The following is a 19,484-nucleotide window of genomic DNA, read 5'->3' on the forward strand; positions in this document are numbered from 1 at the left end:
ACGATTGATAATTTTATGAAGAAATTGTCTGGGTAAAATATAAAAGAGTGAAAGTAACGAAAAATTTAAAAGTATTGTAATGTTGTTTTTAATGTAAATTTTTATTTTACTTCTGCTTTCCACAATCAATGCAGAACATTTTTATATTTTGCAGAAAGATTCGCAGTCTAGTAATCAGTAATAATTGATGGCTAATTTAATCGGAGCGACCAAATTAGTCGGGACGTTTGACTTTCATTCTTATCGACGGCAATGAATGAATTAATGAATCACCGAAATTCGAAAAATTCTAGTTGAATGCCCAGCTCTGTGGAAGGAATGACTCTTTAACCGGTTTAAGGAGTTCGAATCCCGTAGATTGAGAAACACTGGTGCTTTCTCGTACCTGCGGGTACGACCGTAACGTTCAGCTGTGTCTGTATGTAGGTGTAGTAAACGTATCGTGTATTCACGACATTCCTGTTCCGTTGCGCATGCGTACCTGCCATGGCTCCTCTCGGCTGATTGTTTCGTTCGTTTTCGCGTTACGATTCGGTTGTGCTTTCGTTTAGTCTGCTCGCGATTGCCACGGTACAGTTGTGTGTCTACGCGTTCCTCGTCCCGAACACGATTATTGTTCGACCGATCATCGTTTTCGCGAGCAGACCCGTTTCGAAAACGACACACGGACATTTCTCTCGTGAATGATCCCGTAACAAACGTCGAACAACCTGACTTTGCGGGCCTCTTAAGTGTACACAGGTGTTTACTTTAGTGACCGAATATTCCTGTCCGGAATAAACGTATTCCTCGTGTGCATTCGCCGAAAGCAGAATTTCGTTGCATTCCCTCAGGACTACCTGTCCCTCTGTCGTTCGATTCAAGGTGAGTCAATGTTCGGTCAGCAATGCGACGAACATCCTGCTCTTCCCTCGCGAATCGTTGTGAACTCTTCTGAAACTGTGTCGGCGAGAAACTGAAAAGAACAGCTCATTTTCGTGACTTCTACGAACGGGTTAGGATAATGTGGGATTTTAATAAATAAAATGAGTTGTTTTTGGATTGAACGCCGCGCTGGTTTAAGCCAGTATTGTGTGACAGATTTTCGAATTGCAGAACCGGAAGCGTATGCATGTACCTGCGTACGTATTGTGATTTTGAAATTAACACAACCCTTGAAAAAATGTTCAAAATGAACTTGAAAAATGCAACTATTTAGTCAAATATTTAATTGTTTCATTCCCTTGAACCTAGTATGTATAGAATTGTTTATCTATCTACAAATGGGATAGGATTATGTGGAAATTTAATAAATAGAATGTTGTGTTTGTGGATTGAAAGCCACGCTGGTTTAAGCCAGTGATGTGTGACAGGTTTTCGAATTGCAGAACCGGAAGCGTATGCATGTACCTGCGTACGTATTGTAGTTTTGAAATTAACAAATGAACTTGAAAAATGGAGCTAGTCAAATATTTAATTGTTTCATTCCTTTTGAACCTAGTCAGTTAGGATAATGTGAACATTTTCGTAATCTTTGTGGAAAGCTCATTTTGCATTTCACAGTATCCTAACCCCATAAACCGGAAGTGGAGTATTATCTTTTAACATTTTACCTAACGGATGTCTTTTAGCAGGATTTTGTTAATGGATGTACTATATCTAAAAAAGATTTAAAATTTTCTTGTGAATAATAAAATATTTTGTTTTCTATTAATAAAATTGATTGAAACTCTTGAGTCGTAGAGTTCCGAAAATTATTAAATAATCGCCGGTAGGTAGTTGATAGCCAGTGTACAAAGTATTCGTACAAGCTGTTAGGTCCAGCTTTGAAAAAGTTATTCGTTTCTGGAAGGTGCGCGAATACACTTTTGTACACCCACTGTATGTTATGAATATAATGCTGAGTCGTGCAACATGATTGGCAATATGTGATAATTTAGGAGAATCTGACTTAATGTTTGACGGATACCAAGATGTGATACTTGTATATACACACATATGTAAGAAGCGATCTTTTTTCTTACATAGAATTTGCCACATAGACACCGACTTTTTTTGAAACTCCCAAGTCTTTGTTGTAAATCTCGAGAAAATGAGTTTGATCAAATTCGAGCCGTGTAATTCAAGCAATTTACAAAAATATTAGCGAACAAATGAAACAGATTTTTAACCAAAATGATATCTCCGTTCTACTTTGACCAAATAACGTTACTTTATACGCGTTCTAAAGCTAAAGAGATGCTCTTTTAATTGATGTAATAAAATTTTTATTTACTATAAATACATATGTTGATATTTTAACATAAATATTAAATTTTAAATATCCCGATGTTTCCCGCCATGCGATCCAATTAAAAGAAATATCATTTCAATTCCTTGAAGCTTTCTCTACAAGAACAGCTGTTTTACAAAGATGAATAAGTAATTCGTAATTTTGGTTCTTGGACTTACAGCGATTCAAATCTGCTTTTAGCTATTATTCCATGAAAATAAGAATATCTGCATATTCTCTGAAGTCGACACTTTAACACTAAACCTATCACTGCCGGTTAAACGACCGGTTTACTAAGATTATTTACATGGAAAATTGATTAACCACATATTCGGATAAAAATTGCATAAAATCCAAATAAATATAGTCTTGACATTTTTCTAAGCTAAAACATTTGAATCACTTCGAGTGCTCGGTAGGTTTAGCGTTGCATGTTTTGCAAACTATATGAGCTAGACGATGAAAATTATACTCGCAATAAATCCTGCGAGTTTTGAAAAAAGTCGATGACTATATGGTAAACGCTGAGGCGATTCAACACAGAATAATTCGTACGTGTTGCGTTCGTTTGTAAGTTAATCGGGGATGCAAAGCGTTGAACGTTGAATCCGATGATCGTATTAGAACAGGTGTATTGATATAACGCAAGCTAAGCGAATTTGCGAAGATCAATTTCGTATGGTCCGTGTAATCATGGGCTCGGTGCGGTCTCGTGTCGTCGTAATTAAGGTTAAAGTCTTCTAGTCTTCTGAACGTCAAGTATATCCCTCGTCCACACTTTCGAGGTTGCTCTAAATAGCGTACTGGAATCTCCCGGCGATTCGAAACGCATCTATGCATTCCGTTCCGAGTGACAAGTACCTGGAAACCGAAACGCTGTCTATCCTATGGGTAATTCTCGTGACTAGTCGTAATAATGGTAATAAAGGTCTTTGTATTCAAACCACGGCCCGTGTGTCTTCATTTGCATACCGAAAATAGAAAAGGAAAGACATCCATCCCGTCGATCATAAAGGCGAATGTACCCATCAGCTACCGCGAAAAGCTTTTGCCGATTTTTGTTAGACGTCGTTCTTGGAATCTTCATGTAGAATCTACACGTAGAAACGGTATGAAAAAAGAATACAAGATTTAAACAAGTTACCGTTCGGCTATTATGAAGCCCCTTCTACTACTTAGCATAATTATTATCGTGCTGAATTTAGCGTAAAAATAAAAATACAATGAAATAATCTTCTGGAAAACAAAGATTCATTTTTGATTAAACAGGAAACATACGCGTAAAAAAAGGAATACAAGATCTAAACACGTTACTGTTCGGCAATTATGAAGCCCCTTCTACTACTTAGCATAATTATTATCCTGGTGAATTTAGCGTAAAAATAAAAAATCAATTAAATAATCTTTTGGAAAACAAAGATTCATTTTTGAAAACATTTCCTTTGGGATATTTAGAAGGAAATTGTTACGCGCGTTCATTTTAGATATAGTAAACTTATTAATAGGCTCAGGTAGGTGAAGCGTTAATTACACTTGCCACAATAACTTTCTAAAAAGCAGTACCGTTCTGACAAAATCGGTGTTTATGGGCAGTCTAACTTATTTAGGTGCGTAAAGAACGATTAAAACACAACCGATTTCAATGAAACTTCGCCAATGCATACAATTGACACAGATCTACAAAACGTATTTTAAGAATGCAACTTTTAGTATTTCCTCTACAATTCCGACGGATTGTAATTTTTGAAAAAATTTCTTTTCACATCATGTAGCAAACTAATTGCTCTAACTTCTCAAAAAAGTTCATCATTTCTTTTTGAGGGCGTCCGAATATTAATGGGAGCTATTGTACATAAATAGCCGGTAAATCGATCAGCGACGGGCACGTGCATTCGTCATATTTCTCTTGTCAACGTAACAACGAGGAGAACGCGTGACAAAGAACGTCACTTTCTTTGTTATTGAATAAAAATAGAATTTCCATGTAAATTATTCACATATAATAACTGGTGAGTAATACAGTGGAATTCTTGCCGACGAGTAAAAAAAGAATATATGTTATCTCGCGGGAAGAAGGTACGCAGTAACGAAGTTCATTCTAGTTTTCTCATATTGCTAAAGTCTGAATCACTGTACCATGACTCCTGTGGCCGGTTCTCACGCTTTTCTCCGTCTGTGATCTCGCGCAGCGTTGCATATTCATTAAATTACATCCACGGCAGACCACCTGACCTAACGCATAGTTGTCGGAGGTACCGTATTTTTATGAGGATAGATCACGCTAGAAATTCTGTGCAGTTTGCGGAAACGATATAGCGCGGTCGTAAAGTAGACCACGGACAACCGTGTCCTATAGACGCCGCTGGACTCAGGGCTGTACACATTAGTCCCTCCCTGAGACTCGTAAAGACGGTATGCTCGTTACTGGAAATATTACAAATCTCAAGTAAACCCTATGCGGAAGAGGATTTGTTCAAATACCAAAAATAGCTTTTCTGGAACAACTATTGTAGATTTTGTAAAAACGTTTTAACACTAGCCTAGTAGCACAAAATATACATACAATATTCATTCTATATTACGAAACAAATATTGTTTTTTTCAAATGTACAGGAAATATTTATTTTATGTTACGAGAAAAATATTTTTTTCTCAATGCAAAATGAATCTTTATTTAATATTAGAAACAGAATATTATTTCCCTAATTTTCAAGAAATATTCTATGTTTACGTACATCCTCTTCTTAAACAGCACACAAGTTTTGTCTTTCGTGCACTGCACTTTTACCCTTGCGGTAATAAAAAAGCAAACTGTGATGGAAATGCATACTTTGATTGAGTGCGAGATGATGCTTGTGTGTGCGTATTATTAAATTAAAATATTACATTGGAATGTTAACGTGCCTAGATTTCAAGTGTCATTTGAACGCTCACTTGTAGGCGGCAGTGTTCACCTTGGGAAACTACGATTTCATTTTTCGCAGTTCGATTACAGAGTTCATGAAATCTTTAGTATCTGTCGCTATTGTTAGTCGTCAATTAGTTCTACAAATAGCATCCGCTCCTCTACAGTTCACCTATAGCTTTTCCTACGGGTGGAAAGAGTGCAAACACTAATTTTTTCAAATGGAATACCAATTCTTCAATCGCATTGTTTTTGTAAACGTAAAAGTAGGACACTTCTAAGGGAGACAGCGGTGAAAGATCTAGAATCTAGATTGATCTTTTATCTTTCAACCCTGGAGAGGAGAACACTCCCTTAATTAAGTAGTCAAAATGCTGACAATTTATTTCCGAACATTAGACAATAATCCCAAAAGAAATGATAACACTATCCGAGGTTACTTGTTGATGAACGAATAAAAATTGCTGTTGTACTAAAAAATTCATGAAAATCCCTCGATTATTTACACATAAATTATACGATAGCCGCTGGTGAAGTGTTGAAATTGACAAACACGAAAAACAGTTGCAGTTGCAACAGCGAAATGAAAAGTGTCGATGCCGGGTGGAGAGGGAGTCGTCCAGAGCCCCTCGATCGTGTAGTTATCGAACACTCGGGTTTCTAATCGAGGGACGACGTGTTTCGCTCCGAGTCTGAGGCTAGTAGGGCGAGAGGAGTTATTTGGTCGACCGTTGTACCGTATTTCACGGAAGAAAAGTGATTGTAGCCGTGGTGTCGGGGCATTCGAACGGGTCGCGCTCAGCCTCTCAGATCCCGCCGTCTCGTTTTTTCGGCGTTTCTGAACTCTGACTCATTAGAGCACCGTTTTTCAGTAAACGACCGGTTCTACCGGTGCTTGGTCTCGGCGTGCCCGGCGATCGGACGCACTTCGAACCGACGTCTCCCATCGCCAGTTGGCCGTGTCGAGCTCCATCTCAGGCTCCAACCTGGCCGATAACGAAGGATGGTAAGCTCCTGTACGAGTGGCGTAGATCTCTCGTCCGCTAACAACAGCGTGGTTACATCGCGTGTCGTCGTGTCCGACAGTGACGTAGCTCGTGATGGTGACGCCACCTTGCCGAGTGACCGGCAGTCGTACAGCGCGGAAGACGAGGGTGGAACTCGCGTGAACGGTGCTACCACCGGCGCGATCGAATGGAACGAAAGCGGTCCGCCCTCGCTTTCTATGTCGGTCGATCTGCATAATTTGGTGAACCCGAGCAACCTGCAAGACTCCGGTCACTATTCGGCCAGCCCCGAGCACGTCGATGCATCCGCGGCCGGATGCAACGCGACCAACCTCGCCAGGACACACGACGAAGAGGAAAGCTACGAAGCCTTCGGCTCCGTCGAGGGGGATGCCGACGACGGGGTAGACTCGCCGGGTGGTAGCAGCTCTGCACCCTCGCCCACCGGCACCAATTCTCTACGGTAAGTTCGTTGCCGTTTCTATACTCGCGACGGCACGTTGCCACCTGTGCAACGATCGATTCTTTCCTCAACTCTGTCGATACGTTCAACCCTTAACCCCGCTGCACTGGCGATCTTTAAATAGTTCCTCGCGTGGGAACGGTCACGCATCCCCTTCCAAACTTGGCGCTCTGACCTGTACTATTGTAACAGGTAGCTTTGTTTCAGCTTTGCTTGTAGCGTTCACCAGGCTGGCTCTTATTCACTCTTATCAAACATTTTTTGTCAAAATTTCTTTTACCGCACCTCCCAGTATTGTTCCGGATAATTGAAAAAATCTGTGCGAAGTTTGAGCTCGATCGGATAACGGGAAAACGTGTGCCCCAAAACAAAAGTAAAATCTTCTTTTGTCGAGTATCTTCTACCTAAACTATTTGTAAGACAAATGTATATTTTGTAGAACAAACGGTTCTCGGTAAAATTGAGAAAAGCGTCGCACCAAAGTCCAAAACTTTTTCTAATATTTAAAAATTGAAATGTGGTTTCATTATCTTTACCTTAATCTTTGGATTTTGAGAAGCTAAATTAGATCCTCCTGAATAACGTTCCGAGTCCGCCTTGAGTTGTAGATCGGAGATCGTAGATCCTCTCCGCGCCCATGTCGTGAAGGTATGCTCCAAGTGGATCGCGATCGTTACCGCGCGCGGATCTTTCTCACGCGAAGATCAAGCGTTTATTAACATATATTATGTTTATAAAATTTCCAAAATTCGTTTATACTATTCTATTCCTGTGAAGACTTTTAACTTTGAATCTGCCAACAAGAAACTAATTTGTTTTCTCTATATTGTATTTTGTACGTACGTCAAAGTTGAATCCGAGATTCTCTCACATTATATATTAATATCATTCGGGCCAGAGATCATTTCCCACGATTATATTAAGGATTAGTCTGATAGAAGACGTAGAGAAACTTTCCCTCGGAAAGAGAAAATATGATCTAATATCTTACAAAGACACCGTGCTCGCCGTTTCATTCTTTCAATCGTTTGGAAAAACTCTGGTTTCTTTAGAATTGGTTAATCTTCGTTCCGTCCGTTTGCAATATTGTTTCATATTTTTAAATAATGTTTCACTAACTAAGTAATACACCTGTTAGTCGACAATTTCACACACTATTTCCTGATAAAATGGAGACGTCGAACAACCATCGCAAACGAGTTTAAATCTAACACTTCTTCTTCTATTCTGTATTTAGACAGCGGATCTTTATGCAAAATAAAAATTTTCTATCTGAATTGCAACATACTGGGGAATGAAGTAGATATTTATTTTCTGTCTAAAGTTTAAACATGTTAGGTTACAAATATTGTAACAGTATTTCAAATTACATCTATTCCCCTGTCTATTTATTATGTATGAATTATGTATGAATTTTCGACTGATTTCGTGTTATACAGAAACCCTAGAAGTCCGAATTCAACCATAGGAAGGCATTCCTGGTTGAGAACGTCACTTAGGCGGACACCACCCTGGTAAGTTACCGTTTTTTATATATAACATAACACAGTTAAAAATATTAATTATATCGATATTCAAACTTCGCGTTGAGCTATTCTTGTTCCTTTCAAACTCATTTCGTCAGAACTCCGAAACCTAGAGAACAATGATCAGACTGTCGTGCGAAAAAAAATTGTTCCCGTGGAACCGCTCGATATAGATTATGGCCACCATGTTGCTTTAGTAGACCGAAACAGATAAAGAACCTGTTCAATTTGCGAAGAAAGGTATCTACTGTTATCTACAAGAAACTCGCTACATTTCCTCTTGCTGTAGGAGATGTTTTCACAGGTATCTATGCAATGTAGACGGAAGTTGTTAGAGCCGAGTGTACATACGTAGAATATGTTAGGCAGTGCATACTTTGCAGTACTCTGCAGTCTGGTATCGGCGATTATGTCATGTGAATTGAACTGATATGATAAGATTTACTGAAAATTCGTATTCAATATGTGCATATTTTCTAATTTGATCTGCACTGCACAGATGTCAAGGTGGAATGATCAGTAGACAGCGGATTTGATGCGTTTATGACAAATCTGAATATGTACGTGTAATTTAAGACAGTAAAAATATTAGAGGAATTTAAAAATACTATTCTATTATCTTCAACCTATTAAACATATTAAGATAGCAAATACATTTCTATCGCACTTCAGTTTGTGTTGCAATTTGGGAAATAAATTATTATTTTGCGTAAAGATCCGCTGTATAGTTACTGTTATGACTGAATGTTAAGACAACATAGCAATATTCTTAGATTTTGTGCATTTATAACAAAAATGTGTAGGTGTAATTTAGAATTGCAAATTATTTTCAATTTACTAAACATATTAAGAGAAAAAATAAATCTCTTCACTCTTCACACTTTATATTGCATAAAGATCCGCTGTCTAATGATTAGATAAAAATTGATAAAATCTTTTCTGGATAAATATTCGCCTGAGCGACGAAATTGATGCAATGGTTCTCTGTGGAAACATCTCCGCAGTTTCAACAATTGTAACACTCGTGTAAAAATATAGTCGACGCTGACATTTATTGCCAGAGGTATAGACGGCACATCGCGTTGGTAGCGATTGACCTACTCGCGGCATAACACGTTTAATAAGAGTGTATTGAACCAGTCCTAAATACATTTCGCTTCGGATAGAAGTCAAAAATAATAATGTCGGATAGTGAACAATTTACAGGACATTATTATTTTTATTTTAGAACTAACATTGTTGCATTGTTATTGTTATCGAACAAATTACTCGCAGATCAGTGTCCCAAGTATAAATACACATTGCTCATGTTAAGAAAGTCGAGCACAGTTCTCATTTACATTTTCGAATCTTCAACTGAAGGTTGAATGGTCGATGACTCAAACGGAGACCTTTCGAGTTGCTACTAGTTATTCCGATGGCTAATTTTAAACTCTGCCGAGGTCGCGATTCGAAAAAAGCCTTATCAGACATTTTCTCTGATGTGTATAAAACATTCTGTTATTTAATATTCGTGTGACCAACTTTTCCAAGAAATCATTTATCGGATACCCATGGTCAATTTTTGCTGAGTTGTGTTGCCTCATAATTCTTGAAACTTTTCTTACAAGCAGAGTTGCATTGAATTGCAATTAAATTACCTCGTGAATTGTAATTCATTCAATTAAGTTGCAATGTAATTTGTAACTCTGGTCTCTTATTCAATTAAATTACAATGTGATTCGATTTTACGATTGAAATACAATTACAAGGTACAGTGTAATTATGAATTTACATATAAGAAGAATAAGAGGTGGAAAAAGGAAAAGATTAGTATCACTGATGAACATGGTATTATTCATAAATTCATATTGTGTGGTCAAAAATAGGCTTGCTTATTACGTTCTCTTCAGAAAAGAAATATAAATTGTAGAAGGACATAGGACAAATTTACTACAGAAAAAAACTGATGACAATTGCCAGCAAGTTTTAAATTAATTTTAATAAGCACTCTTTGTTCAAACATCTTGCCACTGAGAAACATCCTCATTAACATAAACATAGAATTGAGTAATTTATTACATTGTACAACTACATTGTATTTCGATCGCACTTATTATTCGCGTAATTAGCAATTGAATGAAGTGAAAGGTTCGAATTATGCAATGACGAACGAATAATTACAATGTATTTAAATTGGCACAGCTCTGTTTACAAATCATAGTCATGTGCAGTTTTTCGAACGTACATAACGTGTTATGCGTAGGATACCTGTATTCTAAAATTGATCAGTGCTTGCGGAAGGCTGTCCTTGCCAGAGGTGGCGTCGCCTTGTTCTTCGAGTTGCTCATCTTTCACAGTTACTAACGGCCGCTTCTTGGCTCCACTTCCGCTTGTAAAACGAATTTTGACCGCCAGTTATTTTCTTCGGCCATTCGTATCGGTTATAGAAACCTAAATTTGGTTCGACGTCAGTTGCGACATTTACGCCTTTGGCAGATGTCGCGCAACATGTGCCTCGATGCAATGGCTCTCATTCGTTACGTAAATGCATAATTTCCAACAAATTGCTAAGGAATTAATTTAGAAGTACGTACTAGAAATTTTGTGAATAGTAACCGTGCCGTGCTATGATACAGAGAAGCGGCACAAGCAGCAAAATCGAAATACAATTCGAATCATTCCATAATTAAAAATCTGTACGCAAGATCACGCAAGAGGAGAATACATTTAAAATAATTTTTGATTATCTGAATAAACGATTCACGCTTTTGAAAGACCACAGAAAAATGTTCAGCTTTTATATAAAATTTTAAAATTCAAGGATATTGATGATAAAACGCTAGAAAATTATTGCACCAGTCTGAGAATCGGATATAAGTGGAAATGGTCTTCAAGAAGAATTATCCCGAATGAACAATACCATTTCAATTCACATTACAATTCTTATTTCTTCTTTATATAAATTGCTGTTTGTGGTAAGAAAGTTGAATTAACGAGTAGAAGTATTTAATACATCCGTACAAAACAGCGATTAAAGTAGCCAATTTGCATTCAAGTATCACTGATTGAGAACCGCTGCCCTAATGTATACAATCAGTCATATACAATATTAGGTCACCTGTTATGCTCATAGAAAGTGTAGTATTCGATGTACCTACAGAGTGAGTCACAGAAACTGTTGCAGGTGGAATTGCATAAATATGTTATCTATATTTCGGTGTGACATTAAACAAAAACGTTATATACATTTTGGTTCGACATTGAACGAAAACATTAGGAACATTCTTGTTTGATATCGAAGAAAAATTCATTTACAAATAAACTTAATGGTGGCACCATTCTTTCTACAAGATTATTTCAATTATATTCAACTTATTAAATTTTATTATTCAATAAGTCTTTTGGATTTTTATGGTCGTGTTATTCTGTTTTCAGTTCCGGAAGGAAGCGACTTAGTACTAATGCATTAGCAAGGTAAGAATGAATCATCACTTGTCCGTCATAAATAGGAACAGTACTCGTATCGTATAAGACGTTGCGTAAGTTGGTTCTCCTAAAAAAAACATTTGTAGTATCGCCGTAAAACCACTTGTAATTGACAATGAGTAATTTCTACGCGAAGTGTTCTTCCATATCGCAAGTACACTTAAAATGATTAAAAGTGCGATAACGTGTCTGTTGAAAGTAGAATTTTATTACCAATGTTACAGTGTCTTTAATATTGCATTATCAATGTTAAAGTGTCTTCAATATTGTTATCCTTGCTAGATTAAAAACAAATAATTCTACTAAAATTTTTCTTGACAATACTCCAATTATCATTGGTTTAAGTGCAATCAAATTATTATTAGCATCACAGTGTGAAAAACATATTCATTTCAACGGAACAGTGTTGCCAAGTCTATATTTGCAATTTGCGAACGTGAATATTTTCTGAAGAATAAAAAATATTCGGTGTAGGTGGAATTTCGTTGAAAAATTAATTGTTTTACTCTGAAAGTTTACATTGTGAACGAAACAGTAATATTATTTGATAAGGATGATCCTGTTCGGGAGGCTGGGAGGCGAATTTTCTAAAAATTCTCCCTCGACACGCAGACCGGCATATTGACGTCACGGGTTAACAATAGCCGCCATGTAACTCTCACCGACGAAGAATTCGTAATTCGCAGAAAGGGACTTCTCTCGGGGTGTCCTTATTCGACCGGTAATTTTCAAGTCGATCCTTTCGCGAAACGCGAAGCGACCGCAGACTTTCTAAAGCGTGGGCATCGGCTGCCTGCACACGCACTTCCACATCCCATTTCCTTTTATGCTTTTACGAGTATCCGAGGATATACAGGCTGATTGAGAAATACGCGGTAAATATTTCCCCTAACAGCATCCACTATCGCAACAAATTCCTGTTACTTTTCTACAACAATTTTCTTAGCTCTGCGCGGACGAATGCTGTTCCTTTGGCAATCAACAAATTCTCATTCTCAAATAATATCAGTTATTCAGTACATCATTTCTTTTTACTAGGCACGATAAAAGTGTTGACAAGTCATTTTTACCGGGGACCGTAACTATTATAATAGAAATGAAAAATGTTACTAGATAAAGATAATGTTAATCGAGAGAGAGAGAGATAATGATCATTAGACAGCGGATCCTTATGGAAAATAAACATTTTCTACCCTAATTGCAACAAACTAGGAGTGAAATGAAAATGAATTTTTTTAAATATGTTTAACAGACTGAAACTAATACGGCAGTATTTTTTAAATCTTTTAATGTTTTTACTGTTTTAAATTGCATCTATTCATTTTTGTCATAAATGCATAAAATCCGCTATCCATTTATAAGCAAATAAAGAACAGTAAATCAATTTATAATCGTCCAAGAGAGAAAGTAGAAGTCTCAAATTACATCTATATGTATACTAATTTTTGTCATAAATGCATCAAATCCGCTGTCTAGTTATCACTTTAAGAATCAAAATAAAATAAATTAATCACCAGACAGCGGATCTTTTGCGAAATAAAAATCTACTTGGATTGCAACAAACTGGGATGAAATAGAAATTGTTTATTGGGCTGAAAATTATGTAACACTATTTTGAAATTGTTCGAATGTTTTTACTGTATCAAACGGTACCATTTTTGTCATGAATGCATAAAAACCGCTGTCTAATGATCATCAACAGTGAAAAATATTTTTCGGTCACGTTGCAATCGTTATGTCCAATTAGAACGTTTAAAAACGCTTGTTTATTGTTATTACAGCCAGCTGTATCGAAGTGGCAGCTTCAACAGCTCAGGCAGAGGCTCCAACTGTGATCCCGCGGACGATATGTACAGCGATGTCTCCCTGGAGGAAGATGTTATTGATCTCAATCATAGAGTAAGTTCGTTTTTTCTATCTATTCTTATCTATAAACGATAAGATTTATTATCTTAAATGCTAAAAAAAAAATTTCAATTTCGATGAAAAACACTAACGTAATTTAATCATTTCTCTTGGTATTGTTACTTGAAAGCGGATTTCACAGCTTCTTTCTTATACGTACACAGCCAGCGGATCTTTATGCAAAATAAAATTTTTTTACCTGATTTCGATAGTAATAATATAACAATATTTTTTCGGTTTTTTGTCAGTAAAAAATTTTACGACTTTAGTTGAAATGAAATTTGCACCGCATAAAGAATGCTGAAAAAAGCAAAGTTAAAATTGCTCCAACTATAAAGGGTTACGTAATTACAATTTGAAGCAAGACATAAAATTACGATTAATTGCAACAAACTGGGCTGAAATAAGAATTTAATCTTTTTCTTAATACGCTTAATAGATTGGGAATAATATTGGGTTGGCAAATAAGCTCGTTCGGTTTTTTACATTGGAATAAATCACAAAAACCGGACGAACTTATTTGCCAAACCTAATATAACATTAGCTTTAAATTCTTCTAATGTTTTCATCGTTTTAAATCACACCTATTCATTTTTGTCATAAACGCATCAAATCCGCTGTCTACTTATGTAACAGAGAAAAAATGAAATTTGAAATGTAAAAATTGCCAGAACACGAAACGTCCAAATTTTTTTCTTACCGATTCGTTACAAGCATAATTGTGCGACGACGAAAATACCTACTGCTGTCTTCTGGCTACGTGATCCGACTCTCTAACGGCGAGGTTTTTACTTTTGAAAGTACCCTTGACGGTTCCTGTATTCTTTTCACGGGACACGTTTCAGCTCAGTTATTTATGGGCACGGAAATACGGAATTCCAATTAACAATAGGAAGCCTGGGAGCTTCTTCCTGCTTCTCCGAGAGGTTTGGCGTATCGTAAACCTTCGAATACACAGGACATTAGAATTACAAAGTAGCAACCCTAGTCCCAGAAAATTATACGGCCGAAGAAATACGATGCAGTCGTAAAAGCGGTTGGGGGTGCAGTCTGTGGTGCACTCGAATGCGAAAGATGACTCTCTTGGGACCACTCTAAACCCATCGAAAAGAAGTTAGAAATTAAAGTCGAATGGCTTCAAGAACCACCGAGTTCCTTTTTCTCGAATCGTATATTTTCAATGGTTCGTGTAGTGTGTAATTTCGTACAAGTGCTGAACCTTTTACGACTGAAAAAGCATTACTTCTGAAGATAGTTTAGCGGAACTGAGGAGCATCACGCGATGTTCAAATTAAAATATCTCCGCAATTAAAGGCCTTTAGTCTTAAGTGGCTCGGCTGGTCTTTTTTGGAGATAATTGCAGGCTGCTTCGATCAAGACGTACCAAAATACGTAATTTAATTTTACAAGAACACGGGTAATATCACGACCAGTTAACGAATTAATTAAGTTTCATTCGACACGCTGATTGAGACTGAATCCTCCGGAACTGTGGGCCGTGAAAATAAGATAATTCAGTTTTTAAGATGATATACACAATCAACAAACAGTGAGTCTTACGTGAACATCATTCGTTATGGTTCACCCAGTATACCGATCTCTCGAACAGAAGTTCCCTGAACACTGTTCGAGTCAAGATCTCTCTTAACCTAACATTGGAAACAGTTGTGCATCAAAATTATCGTTTCGTAGACAAGGGTGGGTTTCTTTCACTAGAGGGACTTTGGCAGCGGTGTCAAATGGAAGAAAACGTGATTTCTAGATCGTAGATGTGTGCTTCGAACACGCCGCACTGTCGACCTCCACCGCGTCCGGGATCCTCTGCCGAAGATCATCACGTGGAAAACGGCAGGTTCCATCAGCAGCACCCTGCTCATCAACCCCCATACATATATTACCCGCCACCGGTACCCTACCCGCCATTGAATCCTTATGGTCCCTATGGGGCCTATCATTCGGGAGGATACTATTCGCATCCTTATTGCACCGAACCAACGCAAGAACCGAAAAGCTCGGACACATCCTTGATCGGCGTTATCCTTTTCGTTCTCCTGATACTGTGCGTTATTAGCGTCGTCCTCTATCGATTGCTACCTCGCGAATCTCGAAGAAGATTGGACGCAAGGCTGCCTATCCTGACGCACCCACCGGTCCAAGTAAATCTTCGTGCTCTTCGTCTTTGAATAGAGAGGATTCACCTAATGCCGGACACTTGAATTTTCTTCATCCTCAAAAAGTGGACGTTACTCGCAAAGAAATACAGCAAGAACAATGAAATAAGCACAGGCACTAACACTAAACCTACCGACCATCAAAAGTGACTAATTTGTATGGTATTATAAAAATAACAAGATTAAATTTGTTTATATTTTGTGCGATTTTTACTATAATGTATACTGGAGTAAAAAAAATGTATTGAATTAATTCCCATGGAAACACCTTTACAATCTCAATAATTGTCAAATAAAAAATCTAGAATGGGTCATTTGACCCCTCGTGGTAGGTTTAGTGTTAAAATGTTAGTTTCTCCGAATTTAGTGCAGAGAAAAGATGAAGGAAGCACGCATAATTTTATACATATTGAGAAAAAAGATCGTTATGTGTCCGGTACTAGGAGAATTCCCGCTAATTGCCATTCATTATTCACCGTGGTTCCACCGCGAGAGATAACAATGATACTCGTCATTGTTCTTGAGATGACGCGATCGCGTAGCTTCTGAACACGGCGAAAACAATGCATGATGTTGACACGTCTGTCTCTTTGTCTTCTCATCGAGACACTGAGAAGTCTCATCCTTTGGTCGATTATTTTCGCACTTTCATTAAACCGTCGCTCGTGCAATCGATTTTCTTTTTGGGTTAATTCATCATACTCTGTTGCACTCAACTCACAAGTAATGTATAATACTGTTTTCACGACATCTGTTTGTGTTGATATAAATCCTTTTATCTTTCAGTTTCTGTATATCAATTTTTTTGAAAGCAGTACGGTTCAAAAACTACAGCGTTTTACAGTCAAATTTGACACGGTCGGGTCAAATTTTTAATTATTTATATTTAGTCTAGTGCTGAAGTTAAAACAAAAAAAAAAACACATTTTTCGCTAATGTTGACAGATGAAAGATAATGACACCACACTTTGATTTTCTCAATTTTCTGGAAAACCGTTCGTTTTACGAAAAGGAGTAATAAGGCATAAAAGGCGCAGCCTGTCCAGATTTACAGGAGGTTTTGTCTAACATATTTTTTTAACTATTTTATGAGCATTAAATTAGTTATTTTATTGTTTGATCCATTCGGGGCACGTTTTCCCGTTATCCGATCGAGCTCAAACTTTGCACAGATTTTTTCTTAATTATTCAGAACAACTAAAGAAATGTTGTCAAACATATTTGACAAGAGTAAATAAGAGCCACCCTAGTTCGTGACACGGATCTTTCGAAATTCCCGTGCGCGAATTGAATTTGCTACCGACGAGGAGTAAAGTGCACGATCGTTTTTCACATCTAGGGCGATAATCGCGGGGACAGAGTACTCTAAACAGTAACGGTACGCTGCCGGCCGCTAACAGAAAGGTCGTCTTTTTGAACCTGTAGACCAGGAAGACGAAAAGGGACGCGAATCAGAATTTCCCGGCGGAGTTTCTCGTTTTCTCGAAGGTCAATCGCAGCAGAGAAAAGGTTTCCTGCGAAGGTTGCGAAGATAACTCCGTGTCGTTTTGCGATGCAGACGAGTGCCTGACACAGGGTATCATAGAGATTTCGACGACGAAAAAAGTGAACACTGGCACCGACACGATAGAATCGACCGGCACGCGTTCAACTGGCACGTAAATCAATCACGGATCGAGAAATGATCGATGCAAACGCCCCACGATTCGTGGATACCACAAATTCGAAGCGTCGCGAAAGTAAAAGGGAACACGCTAATTACCGCGGCTCCTGAATTAAATCACGTTGTGCAATTACCAGCTCCTGATTGGATTACGCAGAAGTAAGCTGATTCGGTGATCGCGTATAGGATGTTTCATGAAACGCGGATGGAAGAATGAGCTCCGGACAATGCCTACGGCTAATTAGTTTGATTAGCTCGTACACACGTGATTTCGGAGATATCGGTGATTTTTCTTGTGTCGACATTCATACTTTCTATGTTAATATATTCCGATATAATGTGCCCATAATTATGAAAGTAGTACAATAACATTATTTTAAACTAAATTAATTCAATGCGATACTTACATTATTGTCAAAAATGAACTTTAATATAATGATACGTCCGTGAATTTATTTCTTAAACTATGTGGCATACCGCAATTTCGTGAAACCTCCTGTACACTTTTCTATTGAAAAATACTTTATTCAGTGAAATATTTATTGCAGATTTCACTACGATAAACTTGAAGAAGAGAGCAATGAAAATGAATCTATTAAACGTGTTGTAAAATGCCTACGCGAGTTTATAGGACACGCATCTCTTATCGAATAAACAGTTCTTCGCGAATGTTAATGTAAAAATGTTTGTACTTTGTGATATATTTCTCTATATTTCTAGCGTGCAAATTTTTGTAAAGTAATAAAGTAGTCTTCCATATGACGCTGCAGCGTTTAAACTTTATCAGAATAGATTATCGTAATTCTTGTATATTTCCCAAATCGATTTATTTGTGCATGAGAAAAAACGCTCACGGTGTAGATATCGTTGGAAAAGAAAACAATAGAAAGTTAGTGTAATAGAAAAATACGATCAAACGATAAAAATTACTAAGTTATGTTAAAAATGTGAAAATACAAAACTATTCGTACAAATGAAATTATTAGTGAAATATTCGGTTCTGATATGAGCTGTTGAGTGAACGTCGAATAAAAACTTGAGAAAAGCAAGTGGTAAAGCATGTCTTGTGTCAGAGCTACGCCCGGAGGTTTCGTTGATTGGGTCGGATGGCCTTTCATAAGTTTTTTGATTATTCTTGCTGTGATCGCTTATATCGGATTCAATTTGTACAAACGATTTCTACCAGACCTATAATATCAAGATAATATCAGGATAATATCAAGCCTTTTCATCTTACACGGTATTTCTGCACATTACATTTTCATGGACATGTATATTTTTCTTCCATAATATCCACCGTTTTATATTTCATGCTTGATGCAATATTAATTAATCATTGGAGATATGAGAAAATTTAGTATAAAATTAGTAACATTTACCAAGTTAACATTAAACCTATCGAGCAGTAAAAATGGCTACTACGCGTTGCTATATACAAATTAACCAACCAAATTTATTTCGATTTTGTGCGATTTTTATCATAACGTGTGCTTAAATGTAGAATCGTGTATAATCATTTCCGATGGAATCGAATTTATTTTATAATGTAGGTTTAGTTTTTAACGATTGTTTACTGCTCGATATATGTTTGCTAGTGGGTAACTTAAAAGTGGAGAACGTTGATAACAAATAGCCTTGACGTATTTGTTACATTAGGTTACAATTAAACGGAAAAAAGGTCGAAAGACTTAATTGCTTTGTTATTTTACTATAATTATTAATATAACAAAAAACGAGTAGCTGTAATTTAAAATGTTGAAAACATTAGACAAATTTCAAAATATGTTTATATTATCATTTTCAACCTATTAAATATATTAAGAGAGAAAATAAATTGCTGTGTCACTCCGGTTTGTTGCGATTCAGGTTGAAACTTTTGATACTGAAAAAAAATTGTGATATTAAAAGCCGGAAATTGTAGTACAAAAGAGAATATAAATTCTGACACGGTTCTACATTCGAATGAAGAGTGTTATACATAATATATACATATTTCATATCGAACATATTCAATAACATAGAACACGCTACGCAAGTTGATATCAGGGGCGTGTATTAGCGTCTGGCATGTACGGAAATTATCGCATTGCATACACAGTGATTAAAACGGAACTATTGCCTTATT

General features: G+C 37.0%; 2 protein-coding genes across 2 annotated transcripts in view; one reads left to right on the plus strand and one right to left on the minus strand.

Annotated features, from left to right (window-relative positions):
• The window catches only part of Prpk (TP53 regulating kinase), an 87,190-nt gene that overhangs the window by 6,465 nt on the left and 61,241 nt on the right, over positions 1 to 19,484 (minus strand). The window lies entirely within an intron of this gene.
• Positions 74 to 19,484, plus strand: part of Nuf (rab11 family-interacting protein nuf) — a 29,092-nt gene continuing 9,681 nt past the window's right edge. The window contains exons 1-5 of the mRNA XM_076423623.1: positions 74 to 864; positions 6,029 to 6,626; positions 8,066 to 8,140; positions 11,570 to 11,608; positions 13,402 to 13,519. Coding sequence (XP_076279738.1) covers positions 6,160 to 6,626; positions 8,066 to 8,140; positions 11,570 to 11,608; positions 13,402 to 13,519 — 699 coding nt within the window. The 5' untranslated portion in view covers positions 74 to 864; positions 6,029 to 6,159. The remainder of the gene's footprint in view (positions 865 to 6,028; positions 6,627 to 8,065; positions 8,141 to 11,569; positions 11,609 to 13,401; positions 13,520 to 19,484) is intronic.

Source organism: Lasioglossum baleicum, chromosome 5 (genome assembly GCF_051020765.1).
Source record: "Lasioglossum baleicum chromosome 5, iyLasBale1, whole genome shotgun sequence".
Taxonomy (NCBI): domain Eukaryota; kingdom Metazoa; phylum Arthropoda; class Insecta; order Hymenoptera; family Halictidae; genus Lasioglossum; species Lasioglossum baleicum.